At 39.1% G+C, this 17,888-nt stretch overlaps 2 protein-coding genes across 3 annotated transcripts in view; one reads left to right on the forward strand and one right to left on the reverse strand.

The window, feature by feature from the left end:
* Positions 1 to 638: 638 nt before the first annotated feature.
* LOC147167451 (leucine-rich repeat-containing protein 3-like) lies at positions 639 to 8,060 on the forward strand. The gene is made up of 3 exons (XM_086087038.1): positions 639 to 928; positions 4,074 to 4,187; positions 5,778 to 8,060. Exons 1-3 carry the CDS (start codon positions 817 to 819, stop codon positions 6,569 to 6,571), a joined length of 1,020 nt encoding a protein of 339 aa, XP_085943164.1. The 5' UTR covers positions 639 to 816; the 3' UTR covers positions 6,572 to 8,060.
* A 658-nt stretch (positions 8,061 to 8,718) lies between these two features.
* Positions 8,719 to 17,888, reverse strand: part of col2a1b (collagen, type II, alpha 1b) — a 47,127-nt gene continuing 37,957 nt past the window's right edge. For both annotated transcript variants that reach the window (XM_086087033.1, XM_086087032.1), the window contains 13 exons: positions 17,355 to 17,516; positions 16,708 to 16,815; positions 14,779 to 14,886; positions 13,508 to 13,561; positions 13,304 to 13,411; positions 13,157 to 13,210; positions 12,921 to 13,028; positions 12,795 to 12,848; positions 12,612 to 12,719; positions 12,255 to 12,543; positions 11,128 to 11,315; positions 10,785 to 11,027; positions 8,719 to 9,691 (listed from right to left, as the gene is read on the reverse strand). In XM_086087033.1, the coding sequence (XP_085943159.1) occupies positions 9,545 to 9,691; positions 10,785 to 11,027; positions 11,128 to 11,315; positions 12,255 to 12,543; positions 12,612 to 12,719; positions 12,795 to 12,848; positions 12,921 to 13,028; positions 13,157 to 13,210; positions 13,304 to 13,411; positions 13,508 to 13,561; positions 14,779 to 14,886; positions 16,708 to 16,815; positions 17,355 to 17,516 (1,731 nt within the window). In that variant the 3' untranslated portion in view covers positions 8,719 to 9,544. The remainder of the gene's footprint in view (positions 9,692 to 10,784; positions 11,028 to 11,127; positions 11,316 to 12,254; positions 12,544 to 12,611; positions 12,720 to 12,794; positions 12,849 to 12,920; positions 13,029 to 13,156; positions 13,211 to 13,303; positions 13,412 to 13,507; positions 13,562 to 14,778; positions 14,887 to 16,707; positions 16,816 to 17,354; positions 17,517 to 17,888) is intronic.

Consider the following 17,888-nt stretch of genomic DNA (forward strand, 5'->3'; position numbering starts at 1 on the left):
TCACCATTTGACACCTTAGCCTTTGCCGTTTTTGTTAGCATAGAAACGAATGGAATTCGAATTCACCTATTCCAGCCCCCATCCCATTAATGTGCATTTTAACGAGAAAATGGCACTCTATAATATTGTGCTTTATAAAAAAACAAAGCACTATAATATAATTAAATAGAATACACAGCATAAAACAGGTTTCGAATCATGACGTAAAGCTACAATCCAATTCAGTGTGCTGCTCCTTGTGGTGTACCCGCCTTGGCCACCAGGAGGCAGTAATGTAACCAGACTTCTTCTATAGCTGTACTACATAGTTGCTGTACAACAGTATATGCAGTATATGTGTAAATACGAACATCCCGTTTAACCTTTTCGCAACAGTGTCGTTTTATATTTCTTGCACAGGCATGTGTCATCGCCTCCTCCACGCACACGCACACACACACACACACACACACACACACACACACACACACACACACACACACACACACACACACACATCCTCTATCAAAAATCATGCCTTCATTCTCCTCACATCTCTCCATAGAAGACACAAGGCCGCTAAGATCACATGACACCTGTAATCAATAAGGAAATAATATAGTCGTTCACATGGCGGGTGAGCGAGGATGATGACACGTGAGATGCTCCTCGGAGAGGAAGTGAGAGGAGAGAGCGAGCGCGCGCGTGTGTGTGTTCGAGAGAAAAGAGACACGCCCACTCCGCTTTATTACAAGCCTGCCCCTCGCTTTCACTCCAGTCACCGATGAACGAACGCCTCATGCAGACACGGCAGAGTTGGCGTTAAGGTTCCTTTTTATGTGCGCTACCGAAGACGTCGTCCAATCAGCTGAGGTTGAAACTGTACTGAAGATTCGTAAAAAGGAGTCAAGAAATGTGAAGGGCAAACTTCAGAGGAAACCATTCACATGTAAGTTGATCTATGTTGTGGAGAGTTTGTGCAATATCTTATTTATATTTGCTTTTTCGCTAGGCTGGTTAAGCTGCTTTATATACTATGTAAATAGAATGAATGTTTTATCAAGTCATTTTATTGACTAATTGAAGGAGGAGAAGGAAAGGTGTAAATGTGTGAAGTGTCCGCTTTGTGTGTCACACCACATTTTTATTATCATGCATGCGGCAGATTATGATCATTATTGGTCCAATATGTAAATAGCTCAATGAAAATGGAAAGAGGCCAAAGTAGTACTACTCCCCCAAAAAAAGGCAAGGACAATTTGTTTTCACTAAGAAACATAGCACTTGATAGTATTGTACTTAAAAACATATAGTAATAACATAATTTAAAACAATATCAAGAAATAAGTCTTTTTTTTTTTTGCTTTATAATTCACCATTGTGTAACTCATTCTGGTACAGCAAGTGTGTCTCTTGGCCGCTAGAGGGCAGTAGAATACATATACACACTTTTTCACAGACGATAAAGAATATGTCTGAGTGTATTATTGTACGCTCTGTTAACATGTGCGGCTCCTGTTTGTATTCAAATATAATTCATATAAAAGTTTATAATTAGTGCAACATTGATGCTGGTTTCATTAACAGCCATTCACAATAATTAATTAGTGTGCTTTGGTTAAACACACAACAGGCATCGACAAAGGCCACCCACCCACCCCAACGTTGACGAAATATTTTTAAGGAGCAGCAAAATGTCCTTCGTCTGGGAAATACGACATACGAATGTAAATTAAAAAAAAAAAATCTGTCTACAAAGGATCATTTTGGTGCAAATCTGGATTAAAATTTGCAAAGACAGTTCGAGCCACATTTGAAATTGTCCCCTGCCTTGGTTTTCTATTTTTGCTATTTGAATCAACCTTGAAAGAGAAGGAAAACAATCTTAAATTATTTTTAATTTAATTTTAAATTATTTAAAAAAAAAAATCTTACATTATTTTTTACTCTCCCTCTGCCCGAGATTGAAAACAGAATGTTTTTTCTTTGATTTTATTTCTGTTTTTGATCTTTAACCCTATTATCTATCCAAAATGATTTTCATTCTCCCTTGCCTTGAATTATATATATATATATATATTTTTTAAATAAATTTATTTTATTTTAATGCCACAACATCCTGAGCCAGAAAGTGGTATTTTTCATTTTAAATGTAATTAGAATTTTTATTTCATTTTATAGACGTTTATATTAAATACGTGCCTCCACCAATCTCAACACAGGTTTCAGGGGGCGGCCATTTTGCCATTTGCTGTCAACTGAAAATGTCATCGCAGCTGCTCGGGGCTCAGGTAAGGACCAATCACGGCTCAGCTTCAGAAAACTGTTGAGCCGTGATTGGTCGTTACTTTAGCCCCGATCAACTGTGATGTCATTTTCAGCCGACAACAAGTGGCAGTACAAAGCAAAATGGCCGCCTCCTGAGATGGATAAAAATGGGTGGATTTTTCGGGATAGTTTTTCTTCAAACGCATACTAATCATAATGCTATGTTTGTTTATTTATGTATTTACTTACTTACTTGACATCCTCTCAAATACTGATTGAAAAATATTGGATTTAGAAATTTTTTGTGTGTAATTTTTATTTACCCTCACACTGAAATAAAAATGAATGTATAATTTCATTTCAATTTGAAAATGCACGACCCCGTCATCTTCCATCCTTCCTCGGCGTGATTCGCAGTCTCAACACGTTTATCTTGAGCGTTTTAAGCGCACAGGCGGGATTGCAGCAGCTGCTCCCCCTTGACCGAGACTGGCCTGCTTGTCCGCGCCGTGTCTCTTATTGATGCCGAGAGACTCCAGCCGGATTGATGTTCTGGCCGTTAATAGCGCGCCAGGCCTTAGTTACACATCGATCCCTCCCCCTTTTCCTTAACCTTCGTCCTCACAATGCATGCGTAATATGCAGCGGCACCGCCATGGAATATGATGAAGGGGTTTGGGGCGTCACGGGAAGATAAACAGAGCATAGACAAGAGTGTAATGTGATTCTTTTTATTCTGCGTGAAAAGGCTGTCGGGAAAGAGGACAAGCGATTGATTCATCCTGTTCAAATTCAACATTTGCTGTTTGCACAACAGTCTCCCATTCTGTCGAGTTCACGGAAATAGTTATGTCATGCTCCCAACACGTTGAAGAGAACCGATACATGGACGGCAGGAACCTTGACTGGAGTGCTATTTTAATTAGCACTTTTGATTGAGCAGGTTAATAATTTTCTGTTTTCAAAAACCTCCAATAGAGCCATTACGGTTTTATATGTTTTTATTACCTTTTTTTTTTAACTTCCAAAAGAACAGAAAGTCATTTGCCATTTCTACTAGAAAACCTGTTTCTTTTTATTTCATTGATTGAAGCAATATTATTTAATAATAATTATTTATTTATTGTTACTTTATAGATCATGCCAGTTATTTATTTATATGTTTAATATTTTATATTTATTATACAGTATAGTATTTTTCGACTAAAGACTCCAATTGCTAAATCTTATTTCTGATTTTTTTCCCCCAAGTGAGGCTTTCCAAATTGTGTCAGATTGTGATGTAACAGTGGAGATAATTTAAATAATACAGAATTTCTTCACTCATTGCTTGTTAGGTCACCATCTTTAAGGGGAATTCATGGAAGCACGGTGTGAAAACTAAAAGCTAAGCAAAGCTGCAGTGCTAGTGCAAATGAGCTAATTAGCATTAGCTAACAAGGATAGCCGCTGATAAATGCCTGCATGCCTGGTGAGTGACGGGTTAGTGAATGAGTGTAGTTGGCACAGGGATTTAAAAAAATAAATTATTATTATTATTATTAAGTGGCTCCCTTGTCAAAAAATTGCTCAGTAATGTAATCTGTTAGAAAATATGTAAAAATAAATAAATAAGGAAGGGCGCTAATGTGTAAAACCCGGAAGTCCGTGGCATCTAGCCCATACACCGAAGGCGAGTATGATAATATTGTACAGAAAAATAAGGTGCTTTGTTGCTAAAGTGACACACTGAATGCCCTTTTATTGCTGTCTGCCTCAATAATGTCGTCCCTGTCCTCCCAAAGGTCATTCTTAAGCATGTGTTGATTTCCTCCTCAATGTGTCAGACGGCGGCGGTGACGTCCGAGTGGAGGTGCGCGTCGGGGGGCGACGCCGAGGCCATGTGCCCAGTTCCGCCACAGCGGCCATGGAGCAGACCTCGAAAAGATCAAGACCCCCAGGTGAGACCGGCAAGCTGTCTTGTCAGAAAATGCATCTGCCAACAAAAACATGTTATTGTGTGAAGGCTTCACAAACGGACTTATCATTTATTCCCAACACACATTTGCATCGTTCACATTCAATTTTTAAAAGGTTACAACCCATTCAGTTTACCTTGGGAACCGTTTCCATGGTGCCCAAAAAAACAAAACAAAACAACAACAACAACAATGTCCCACTTTTCAGAACTATTCCCACCGAAACAGTTTATTTATATTTTTTTACCAATTCAAGGCGTTCTAACTTTAAACTGTTCAGTTTATTCTTCCGCATTTTTTCTCCAAATAAAAGCAAACAATTATTAAAACTGTTCAGCTTACTCAAAGAAAAAAAAAATCTAAATAAAACCCCAATTTTACTTTTCTTTTTTTTGCCCCCGCCCCATAATTTCAAAATTTTACCTAATTTTCTCCAACTTTAAACTGTTCATTTTTTTTTCAAAATAAAAGCCAAATTAAGATGCTTTGTTTTTGTTTTCCAATTCCTAAATGTTTTGACCAAACCTTTTCAACTTTAAACTGTTCTGCTTATTCTAACTAGTTTTTTAGAATTTTAAAATAATAATCAAAATTAAAATGCTATGTTTATCTTTTGTAATTTCGATTTTTTTTTACCAATTCAAACATTTTCAACCCTAAATGTTTTTGCTTATTCTTACTAGTTGTTTTTTTTATTCTCAAAATAAAAGCCAAAAATTACCACTTTTTATTATTCTAATTTCTAAATGTTTTGACCAATTCAAACCTTTTCAATTTTAAACGCTTCTGCTTATTCTTACTAGATTTTTTTCAAGTTTTCAAAATAAAAGCCAAAAATTATGACTTTTAAATTATTCTCCTAATTTCTACATTTTTTGACCAATTCAAACCTTTTCAATTTTAAACGCTTCTGCTTATTCTTACTAGATTTTTTTTCAACATTTCAAAATAAAAGACAAAATCACAACTTTTCATGTTTCGCCTCTCATTTCTAATTTTTTTGACCAGTTCAAATCTGTTTATTCTTGCGAGATTTTTTTTTCAACATTTCAAAATAAAAGCCAAAAATGACTACTTTTGATGTTTCTCCTCTAATTTCTACATTTTTTTGACCGATTCAAACCATTCCAACTTCAAACTGTACAGTTTATACCGCATTTTATTATTATTATTTTTAAATAAAAGCCAGATTAAGATGTATTTGGTTTTCATCCTCCTGCCTATCTATCTATCTATCTATCTATCTATGAAGCTAGCTAACTAGCTATGAAGCTAGCAAGCTATCACGGTAGCAGTTTAGCTATTAAGCTAACTAGCTATCAAGCTAGTGGTATGTCTGTCTATCTATCTATCTATCTATCTATCTATCTATCTATCTATCTATCTATCTATCTATCTATCTATCTATCTATCTATCTATCCATCCATCCATCCATCCATCCATCCATCCATCCATCCATCCATCCATCCATCCATCCATCCATCCATCCATCCATCCATCTAATCTACTGTATTGCATATCTCATCTCTCTTGCTTTCCTTTCTCTCTCTCTCCCCGTCTCTCCCTACCAGGAGGCGATGCGGCGCGTTGGCTGTGCGGCGTCTTGTTGTTCTGCTCCTTGTGGATCCCGGCCCGGCCGCAGTGTCCGGACGGCTGCCACTGCGCCTGGGACACGTCCACCGTGCTGTGCTCGGACGCTGGCCTCCAGGAGGTCCCCTCGGGGATCCCGCCGGACACGGTGTCGCTGCACCTGGAGCGCAACAACATCCGCAGCCTCCCCGAGAGCGCCTTCGCGGAGCTGGCCCACCTGCGGGACCTCTACCTGGCGCACAACCGCATCGACTCGCTGTCCTCGGGGGCCCTGCGCCGCCTGGGCCCCGAGCTGCGCCTGCTGGACCTGTCGCACAACCAGCTGAGGCAGGCCAGCCGGGACGAGTTCGGGGGCACGCGGGCCAAGACGCGGCTGTACCACAACCCGTGGCACTGCGACTGCACGCTCCAGGAGCTGATGGAGACGCTCAACCTGGAACCCGAGACGGTCAACGGGATCGTCTGCGAGAGCTCGGTGCGAGGGCTGGGCGAGGCCAGCCGCTGGGAGGACCCGGGCGTGCTGGGCGAGCACGCCGGCCAGCCTCTGGTGCGCCTCCTGGACTCGGGCGTGAATTTCTGCAGTCTGCAGCGCAAGACCACCGACGTGGCCATGCTGGTCACCATGTTCGTGTGGTTCTTCATGGTCATCGTCTACGTGGTCTACTACGTCAGGCAGAACCAGGCCGAGGCCCGCCGGCATCTGGAGTACCTGAAGAGCCTGCCGAGTCCGCGGAAGACCCCCACCGAGACGGACACCCTGAGCACCGGCTTCTGAATGGAATCGAGCGGAATGAAAAACTCTACGGCTGCTTGCTCACACAAAATGGTGGATCTTGTTTGCCTTTTCGTGCCGGAATCGTTTTTATGTGCAACAGAAATAAAATAGTTTGAACTCCAGACACGAGAAGGAGAACTTTGCTGACTCTCTTTGCAGTCCGCTTTCCCTTTATTTGATCCCGCTGTGCCCTCGACTGTCCTTGCGTTGTCTCATTAAGGTCCAAATGGGACGAAATGACTTTTAAGAAATGACATCATCATCATCGTCATCATCAATGTAATCATCGTCATCATCATCATCATCTGAAGTGTTTTTGTCATTTGGACTACAATAATGTTTTAGTTTTTGGTTGTAAGTTATTGCACAATTGATACTATTGATATTTTTATTTTATTGATCAAGCAGGTGCTTTCTTTTTATATCATGGTTTTATTGGGCTGATTTGATTTGATTGTATTTTTGTTTTTGTTTGATAACTGAGCAGATACTTTGTTTTGATTGATCAAGCATGTGCTTTATTTTCATCGCTTGTTTCGGATTACAGCATTTGTTACTAAGCAGGTGTTTTATCGAATTAACATATTTTACCAATTTAAACAGGTGGTTTTTTTTTTGTTTTTTTTGTTTCTGATTTCAATATATTGATTGAGGAGGCCATTTATTATTTTCTTCTAAATGTTATTTTGTTATTTTACTGCTGAGCATATGCATTTTTTCCCTTATTCATTATTTTATGTTTATTATTTATTTTATTTTCTCCTTTTCCTTAAGCTTTTTATTTTGCACTGGACCAGGAGAACTGTTGATCTATCCTCAGGAATATACTGTCATGTTTAAAACGTGGGCCAGAATAAGGCCTTGGTAGCTGTCATTTATTTATTTATTTTTAACCATATGTATATTATGATTTAAAAAGTCATTAAAGTGATTTTAAAATAAGTTTTAAATATTACCAAATGAAAGTTGTAATCCATCAAAAGTACACACGCACACACAATATGAATGTTGTGTTCAAGAGCATATCATCTTACAACTTTATTCTTAGAATAGAAACTTCTGTCAATTTATTTATTTTCTCATTTCTTGATGATGCTGCACAAACGCAACATTGGTCCCAAATTCAAATTTCTCTCAAGTGCCTGCTGCTCGCCTCCCCCCCCCCCCACCAAACCCTTTCGATCAACTCACTTAAATGTGTGTGTGTGTGTGAGAAACCACTCACAATCACACACACTCAAAGGAAATAATATATTTTCATGTGTTTGTACTTGTTTTTCCACGTCTTCAGTCTTTTGTGCGACATAACGTGTGCACTTTGTATTGTCGAAACCAAATGTAAAAAAAAAAAGTAGCGTAATGTGCTCTTTGTGACATGCTCCGTTGTTTGATGACTACAATGTTTGTATTATTATTTTTGTATTATCATTAGGTCTGAAAAATCTGATTGTTATTGTCGTGTGACCTTCACAATAAATCTGTACGTGGACACGAGTGTTGTGTTGGCGTAACATACTTGTAGCACTTTGCAACTTGACAAAAGTATTGGGACGGATGGAATATAAATTGCCCATGTAAACTGGTCACTAAAGATGACTTTTTTTTTCTCATAATTTCACTTTGTATTTATATAAAAACTTTATTCTCTCAAGTTTGTCATTTTTTTAAAGACAGACTTTTGTGTGTGTGTGTGCAAGTTATTCTTGTACGACTATTGCCAGGACATTGAAACCAAAATGAATGACAAAAATATATTTTTTTTATGTAAGTGGCCAGTGGAAGAAGTTTTGAACTTGGTCAAAACCAATTTAAATGATTTATTTTTTTACATTTTAACAAGGGTGTGTAGACTTTTCAGATCCACTGTATATTACATTTTTGAAGTTTTTGTTTGTTACGTTGAAGATTAAAGGGTACAAAAAAAAAAGTACATTGATAGAAATGCTTAAGAAGTGCCTTTTATTGCTTGTATTGCGTTAAATGAAGGCATATAAAAAGACAGAATAAGAGCCTGGAATCAATTTAATTTACTGGGCATCTTTTTTTTTTTTTTCAGTGGCATCATTGTCTTAAAAATTGTAATTTTACATTTTTTTTTTCCAGAATGGGATCTGAGAGCATCCAGAAAACAAAATTCAGCCGTCAACTTTGGTTTTTGTCTTTTATTTTCCAATTTACATTAACAAAAAAACAAGTCATGATCATAATATTAATATAAGAACGCTATTATCAAATCTATTATTTTTATTATTAATAAAAATATACACAACCTCACGCATGTGCGTGAGCTTAACAAAAAAAAATCAAGTCATACCTCGCGACGAGCTTCTCACCTTTTATTTGACTTTTTTGGGGGGGACTGTAAACAAACATTTAGTCGATTTTTGCAATGCTTTTTAGGTTTGAGTGAGGTAGCTTCACAATTGGAAAACAAATGAAAAGACAATGTTGGAGTGGGGTGTGTCAAAAACGGAATTGTCAAGCGAAGGCATCTGCTCAGAAAAGAAAATACTATATATGTGCGTACACACACACGCACACACATATATACGTTTCTTTGGAATCAACTAGTATAGAAGTATAGCACCATTGTAAGCATACAAAGTAATGGTTGATCTGCTGATATGATTTTTTTTTTTTTTGAAGCGACATGTGTAAGTGGGCTTTTTTATTGACTTAAAAGAAGCAAAAACACAAAGCCCAAACAATAAATAAATAAGACGGACACATGACACTCTGAAGGTGAGACGCTGCTGTTGGTTGTTGCCATTCAGTGCAGGTATTTCCTACATAGTGAGTTCAATTTAGTGGGGGCGGGGAAAAAGCACTTTTTTTTTTTTTTTTACTTAGAAAAAGAAGAAGTCCCATTTATTTAAAAACAAAACAAAGAAAAAGTGTCTTGATTTTTCTCCTCGTGCTCCACTTTCATTTATTTGGATTTGTTTCCCTCCTCCTGCATCTTCTCGGTCCGCCTTACAAGAAGCACACGGCGCCCACTTCTACTCCGAACTCCTGGTCGGCACCGCCGATGTCCATGGGGGCGATGTCCACGACGGGAAGGCGGGAGGTCTTCTGTGATCGGTACTCCATCACCGTCTTGCCCCACTTGCCCGTGTGTCTCTGCGCAGGCGAGGACAACGCAAAAGCCGTCAGGACTCCGTTTTGGACCAATCGCGTTGAATCAAAACTTTCATCAGAAACCCTACTTTTAAACTCCAGCCCCAGTTTTAAACCTAACTTTGAAACGCTAATCTCGGGTTGAAACCCGACTTTAAAACTCTAACTGCGGTTTTAAACCTCAATTTAAAAACCCTAATCCTACTCTGAAACCCTAACCACAATTTGTAACTAATTTGAGAGCCTAAATTGAAACCGTAACACTAGTTTGAGAGCCTAATTTGTTTATTTGAAACCCTAACCCCAGTTTTAAACCCTAATTTGAAAGCCCCGCCCTATTGAAGCCCTACTTTGAAACCTTAACGTTAGTTTGAAACCCTACTTCGAAATAATAACTGTAGTTTGAAACCCTAATCCCAGTAACTCTAGATTGACCCCAGTTTGAAACCTGACTTTGGAACCCAACCTGTTTTAACCCCTATTTGAAAGCCACACCCTAGTTTGAAACCCTACTTTGAAAACCTAACCCTATTTTGAAACTGTAATTTGAAACCTTAACTACAGATTCAAACCCCACTTTGAAATTCTCACCGTAGTTTGAAACCCTAACCCAGTTTGAAACCATACTTTGAAATCTTAACGCTAGTTTGAAACCCTACTTTGAAAACCAAACCCTAATTTGAAACTCTGATTTAAAACCTTAACCTCAGTTTTAAACCCTACTTTGAAATTCCAACCGTAGTTCGAAACACTAACCCCAGTTTGAATACGTTGAAATCCTAACCCTCGATTGAAAGCCCAATTTGTTTATTTGAAACCCTGACCCATTTTGAGAGCCTAGTTTGAAAGTCACACCCCACTTTGAAACCTTAACCTCACCCTGAAATCCTAACCTTAGTTTGAATTCCTATTTTGAAATCCAAGTTTGAAACCATAATTGCAGTTTGAATAATTAGAAACCCTACCCTAATTTGAAACCCAGCTAAAGCATCATTTCCCACTATTTTATGGGAAGGTGACATGAGGGACAAATGTGTGAGGATATTTTCTTAACACTTAAAGTGACTAAATGAAGGCGTTGGTTCCATTCCCCTACCGTGCATCCGTCCTCCATGACGCTGTAGGTGAAGCGGCTGTTGCCCTCGGCGCGGATCTCCACGTCGTTGGAGCCCTGCAGCAGCACGGCCTTCTTCAGGTTGCCGGCGGCGGCGTCCATGTAGGCCACGCTGTTCTTACAGTGGTACGTGACGTTCTGCGACGCCTCGGTGGACAGCAGGCGCAGGAACGTCATCTGGATGGCCGCCGTGTTGGGCGCCAGGTTGTCGTCGCCGTAGCTGAACTGCAAAAGAGAGGAAATGAAGAGGGAACGATAGTGGAGTGCAGTGCTACGCTAACGTTAGCATGTGTAAGCTTGTTTTTCTACATGAGCAAACCCTTACGTGGAATCCGCCGTTCATGGTTTCTCCGAACCACACGTGTTTGCGGTCCTTGCTCTTGCTGGACCACCAGTTCTTGCGCGGGATGCTGGACGGTTTGGAGCGGACGCAGGACTCGCCCGTCTCCATGTTGCAGAAGACCTTGATGGCGTCCACGGTGCAGCCCTGGTTGGGGTCGATCCAGTACTCTCCTGCGAGGACATGTGCATTAGAAAACAAACTTTAGCTGTCACTTTCTGTAGGTGTAAAAAGCAGGATTAAAGTGAATTTGACATCCAGGAAGGTTTAGCAAAAACTAGGCTGGGCTGAAATACTTCCTGTTTTTGTTCTTCTTCTTTCAAATTTGCAGCGTCAAATTACGCAGTGTGTCATCTAGTGGTCGAGAGTGGAATTACACGCAAAATAAATGAGCGGCAGAACAAAAGTAAAAAAAATTACATGAAGTACCACTTAGTTTAAAAAAAAATAGTTTTAGTATTTAGTTTTAGATTTAAATTTTTTTACGTTATGTGTCAAATTACCTGAAAAAGGTGAAAATCAATATTTTTGTGAAAATTACAGCTACATTCTTTAAAAAAAATCACTCTCATTTTTATTTCATTAAAGAAAATGTTTCTCGAATCATAGTAAGGCTGCTTGATTATGAAGAAAATATTCATCACAATTATGTTGGCAATAATTAATTTTTTTTGGTACAAAACAAAAAAATAATTTCATGTAAAAAATATGAAGACAAATAAAAGTTTTGAAACACTATTATGCAAGTTCCTTTTGGATGAAACAACATTTTATAAATTAGTTATTTTTTAAATAAAAAAAGGTGCAAATGTATAAATTAAACAATTTAAAATTAGCATTAATAATCTATTATTTTTTTTTTACTATTATGCTAATTTTGTAATTGTGGAGTATAATATTTGAAATTGTAATTTAATTTTGAATAATTGCACAGCCCAAAATAATAGTTTTAGCTATTTCGTTGTTATTTTTCAGTATTCTTTAATAGTAACCTTGTCACTATCAGTGATTCTTTGGCAAACCACTAGAGGGAGCCCACAAACCTGCCACACTTGGAGAAATGCTGAGCAGACATTACAAACCTAGATGCTAACGGCTAATTGCTAACTGACCGCTCTTCCAGTCGGGATGGCAGAGCTTGAGGTCCCTGCAGGTGCGAGCCGGGTTCTTCTTGGAGCCCTCTGGACTGCGGATGTTCTCGATCTGGTTGTTGAGCGACTTGAGCGTGGCGTCCACCTCGACGTCGTGCTGGCGGAGGTTTCCGGAGGCCTGGTCGGCTCTCATGTACCTGAGAGGATCGGGACCCTTCTCTGTGTGACCCAGGCCGGCGAAGGCGGACATGTCGATGCCGGGGCCGGGGGGGCCGGGAAGACCGGGGGGGCCGGTGTTTCCGGCAGGACCCTGACGGACGAAGGAGGATGTTCATTTTGATTTATTAGTTTCGTACGCAGCCTCAAGCTCGAACTCACGGAAGGACCGGTCTCTCCGCTGCGTCCACGGGGTCCGGGGGGTCCGATGGGTCCGGGCATACCGTTCGAACCCTCCTTTCCACTGGGCCCAATCGGTCCGGGTGGTCCCTGTATTCAAAGAGACAGATTTTAAACCATCAATGCAGCAAAGCCACGACGGTGGTGAAATGTTTGTCTCTTCACTCTTTGTCCAGAAGGTCCAGCAGGTCCAGTAGCACCCTGGTCTCCAGATTGACCCTAGAAAAGATGAACACATGCTTTTTAAATGCCCTACTCAAATAATATACCATCAAACCTAATTTAGCTTACTGGAGGTCCGGGCAGACCCTGCAGACCGGTGAAGCCTCTGTGACCCTTCTGTCCTCTTTCGCCAGACTCTCCGCCTTCACCCTTATCACCACGAGGACCTTGGGGTCCCTGGGAACAGGGTCACATGACACATGAAAGGTTAATAAAATAAATTCAACCCCTGGAAAAGTTTGTGCGGGAGTAGCTACAGTACGGTACTTGAGAAAATACATAATGTTCTCCCAAGAGTTACGTACGGGCATTCCTCGGGCTCCAGCAGGTCCTGGAGATCCGGCGGGTCCTTGCGCACCCTAAGGAAGAGGGACGGAAGGAGCAATTGCACACAGGTGAGTTGTGCGACAGTCAGTCAGGAACGTGACATTGCCGCCAACGCTTGCACTCACAGCCTCTCCTCGGTTTCCCTGTTTGCCGGTGGGACCGACCGGGCCTGTGGAGCCGGGAGCGCCTGAAGCACCGGGAGCGCCAGCGGGACCTGTGTTACCGCGGTCACCCTGAAGCAAAAAAAAAAGAATAAGAAGAAAAATTCAACTTTTGACTATATACATAAAAACCAACTTAGTGAGCAGAATTGGGATGGAAAGTTTCACCTTGATTCCAGCAGAGCCGTCTCTACCAGGAGGTCCATCAGATCCAGGGTTGCCCTGTCACATCAGCAATTGATTAATTTGCTGTATCCATAAAATTGTCCCCCTTTACTAAACGGCAAGCCTAAATTAAACGACTTACAAACAAAAAAATGCCAAAAAAATGCTATTTCCATGACATATAACCACCATAGCTGTGTTTACATTGACTGATGAAATAACTCCACAAAATCCTTATTTTATAAATTAGAGGTTATTTTTATGAGAAACAAAAATTTGACTTGAATTTATATTTATTTATCCATCCATCCATCCACGTTGAAGGAAATTTGCATGTATACTCAGAATAAATAAATTACTTATTTTTACCCACATAAATAATGATGATTTTACTCTTTGATAATTAATGATTTAATTAGTTCAAATTAAAAAACAAAACAATGTGAATTGATTATTTGTTTAAATCGCCAAAAAACAATTGATAAGTCATTTTTATTTAAAAAATAAGTGAGTTTAGATTTGTACTCATAATTACAAAAAAATAATTAAACAAATTATTTTAACAATAAAGTCAAAATTTTCTTTATAAAAAAAAACAACTAAACAATAGCTTGATTTGATTATTAGCTAATTACATTCATTTTTGGAAAAAAAATAATTATAAAAAGTAATTTCTTTTTCAATAAACACATTTTATACATAAAAAAGTGACTGTAGTTTTGTATTTTTTTAATTATCTCAAATTTGTTTGTACTTTTTTAAATGAAAACACAAATTATTATTATTTTTTTTTAATGAATTACTTTTTTTAAATTAATAATAAGCTAAATTAAAAAGCTAAAAAAAAGTAAAACATTACTTCATTATTATTATTATTACTATTACATTTTTAATCAATTATTAATTTTAAAAGGCAAAGTCATTTTAATTCAAATACACGACTTACTTTGCTAAATTAAAAAAAAAAAAAATTAAAAACGATTTTAAGTGGAAAGAAAAACAAAAAACATACAAAAAATAAAATGCATTATTATAATCAATAATGCAAATAATAACAATAATACTACTAATAATAATACTACTACTAATAATAATAAAACTAAGGGGAAAAAATTGAGGGTGACTGGCAATATTCGTTACATAATACAACTAAAATAAGCACCTGTTCCTCTGCCCTCAAGTAGCTAAAGTAGTAAACGCGTGTCGTGTTCACGTAATACGAAGCGTTTTAATGGCCTCTGGCCACCCCGCTGTGCTCTTGGCCTTTCACTGACCTCTCTGCCTGGCTCTCCTGCAGGTCCGGTGAGCCCGGGCGGTCCGACGGGACCGGGGGATCCTCGGTCTCCGCTGCCGCCGGCACCTCCTTGCTTTCCAGGCTCACCCTGTGAAGAGGAGGAAGAGTAAGTCATGTCAAGCTGATGAAGACCCCTGCAGACGGAGATGCAAAATGTCGTGTGTAAAATGGCGCCGTCGTGACTTCTTGTTGAAACGCGATGGGGAATGATCAGAATTACTATTTCGAGTTTAGCGACTGCAGAAACAAATAAGCCGACACTGTTTTTATGAAGATGGCTCAAAATGTACTACCCGGAAAGTACTTTTCAGAATTAATTACAAATGCTCTGAATTTACACGAGTGCTTCCATCTCCCAGTAGTGCGGAGATGTTTCATCCTTCTTACATTTTTATTTGATTCAATTTGAATCCATCAAAAGACCTTCTACGGCAATCTTTGTCTTCTTTTATAACAGAAGATGATAAATGTCATCTGCTGCAAAATGGTGGATGCATAATTCAGATGCCAAAATTGAGCATTTACATTACAGTGTTATGAAGATTGTATTTCATTTGATATGTTTGACTATATGAGTTTCAAATGGAAAACGTGAGAGAATTTGATTGATTGCCCAACATATTGATAACAGCCACTAAAATGACTTTGGATTTAAAATGTTACTCAATCTTGTTATGTAAGTTTATGTTTTACTTTTTTTATTATTATTACAGGCTACTTTTAATCCTCCTTTTATGTTTGTTTTTCAGGAACAGCAATAACACTGCTGGGTCGATTTGACCCGGACACGTTTAACTGTCCAGAAATGTCAGAAACTGAAAGAAATTCCAATTAATATAATCCGTATTACATTAATTAAACCCATCTTTTACATTCACTTCTCAGGAAAAGCAAAATCGTTTCTGGGTCAATTTGACCCAGGGCATGACTAATTTACTTAAAATGCACTCCAAAAAATCAATACACGTGGTCTATATCACATTATTTAACTATCCTGTCAGGAACATTTAGTTATCAAAAGGTGTGAGGAAATGGGGGAATCTCAATAAACATTGTTTTTTTTTTTTTTTACTCATTATTATGAACCTTATTAATGTTAAGCGAAACTCACTCAGGGCACATTTAACAATCCTAACGTGTCAGTATTCAGTACCTGATTGCTTTTTTTCAATCCAATAAACATTATTGCCTGTCATCAATAAACTTTGTGTTACATGAGTTTCTTTGTACCAGTGATAAGAAAGCCAAATTGATGACAATGAACAATTTTCATTGTCGATGTTGAGTATTCCAAGCAGAAAAAAAGCCATTGTAAAAACTGTACTAACTTTAAAATGAGTCAAATTGACCCGCAACTCTGACCTGCCCTTCACTAAAAGCGAACACTCGGAGTGGACCATGAATATCACGTCAATCATTTTTTTTAAATACAATAGCATTTTTACATTGATTCATTCATGCAAATGTCCTTAATGTACTTTATCTGCACCGGAGGACACAATAAAACGTTGAGTACGCTGTTAATTACTCGACACAGACAACAATGAAGCATTTTTAAGACCTTTGGATGTCAGATTTAAAGGATTAAATAGCATTTTTAACCTTTATTAGAAATCCACCAACACCCTGTTAGTATTATTAGTAGTGCTAGTTCTAATTGTATGATGGAAAAAGTGAGGCAAACGCCCTGTCACCATAAATGGCGCCTTCATCCGGTCACGTCCAACACGGCCGCCCGCTGCTCACCATGACAACCAACATTACGTGACACGACGACTGACGGATGCAGACATCACATAATGTCATATGATTCTCGAGCACATACTGTATTTGCCATTATCCTGACAAACCAAATCTCTATCTCTCGGTGACGTGAATCCTTTGTCGTAGTGAATGTTTGGGTACTTACAGAAGGTCCGGGCAGGCCGGGGAAGCCTCTCTCGCCACGCTGTCCCGGCAGACCCACGATACCACGCTGGCCGGCCAAACCTTGAGGACCAGAAGGACCCAGAGCACCCTGGGACGGAGGAAAACGGAGACAAATGTCAAACCACAAGCATTCATGTAAAAAATTGCATAATTCGCTTTATCTTTCAACACTCAAAAACGGAATTTATTTTTAAATTTCACAATTACATGCTCGCCCCGACACACACAGACGGGTGGGGGGGGGAGTGGAAGAAGACTTTGGTGGTGAAGATGAAAATAACATGTATGAAGTAGATAGCAGGGGCCCATCAGATGGCATTTTCTGGACAGGCCTTGTCATCTGCGGTTGTGTGTGTGTGCGTGTGTGTGTGTGTGTAAGGTAAAAGGCAGCCGAGGGGCCTGCCATCAATCTGTCAGTAAGACGGCGCCGCTCCCTCTGCACTGCCCTGCTATTACACTCAATGACAGCCGGCTGTATTAATGGATGGAATTGTCTCTCTGCGAGGCTGACAGCGCCACTTTAAACTTGCAGCTTACAAAAACAGACACGTCGAAAAACAAAACAAAAATTGACCACCATGGCAATCCTTCAGCGACACCAAAAAAAAAAGAGGATGACACACTCACAGGGGGGCCGTCCTCTCCAGCGTCTCCTTTCTCTCCAGGAGTTCCAGCGGCACCGCGAAGTCCAGCGTCGCCCTGTCTGCCGTTGGGGCCGCCATCTCCCCTCACGCCCTTGGGGCCGTCTTTGCCGGAGGGGCCGGCGGGACCAGCGGCTCCAGGATTGCCCTAAGGAAGCATCCACTCACGTTACAAAACAAGCTGTGATAAGAGCAAGTGTTTCAATGTTTTTCCTTAAAATATGAATATTTATAATATCATGTGAAAATATGTCATATTGTGTCTTCAAATACATACGACATATCTTTATTTAATAATGGGAAACATGTATCGCCATTAAGGAAATAATCTGAAACAATACAAATATGTATCAAAAATAAATATTAACATTTACAATATGCTGAAGACTTAATACATTTGGAGATAAATGGTTTTCGTTTAAATAATAATTATTGTAAATGGTTATATTATTGTACTGTATTTCAATTTTTGAAAAACAAATATTTTCTTTCAATTAATATGATAGATAACAAAATATTC

Source organism: Leptonotus elevatus, chromosome 10, assembly GCF_054856555.1.
Source record: "Leptonotus elevatus isolate MCC_2025b chromosome 10, RoL_Lele_1.0, whole genome shotgun sequence".
Classification (NCBI taxonomy): Eukaryota; Metazoa; Chordata; class Actinopteri; order Syngnathiformes; family Syngnathidae; genus Leptonotus; species Leptonotus elevatus.

What these genes read in the sequence shown, in the direction of transcription:
- LOC147167451 (XM_086087038.1), top strand. Translation starts at nt 817, where the DNA reads ATGTGCGCTACCGAAGACGTCGTCCAATCAGCTGAGGTTGAAACTGTA. An exon ending in TCAGAGGAAACCATTCACAT is followed by an intron (nt 929 to 4,073) that starts GTAAGTTGATCT and finishes TCAATGTGTCAG; the next exon opens with ACGGCGGCGGTGACGTCCGA. An exon ending in GAAAAGATCAAGACCCCCAG is followed by an intron (nt 4,188 to 5,777) that starts GTGAGACCGGCA and finishes TCTCCCTACCAG; the next exon opens with GAGGCGATGCGGCGCGTTGG.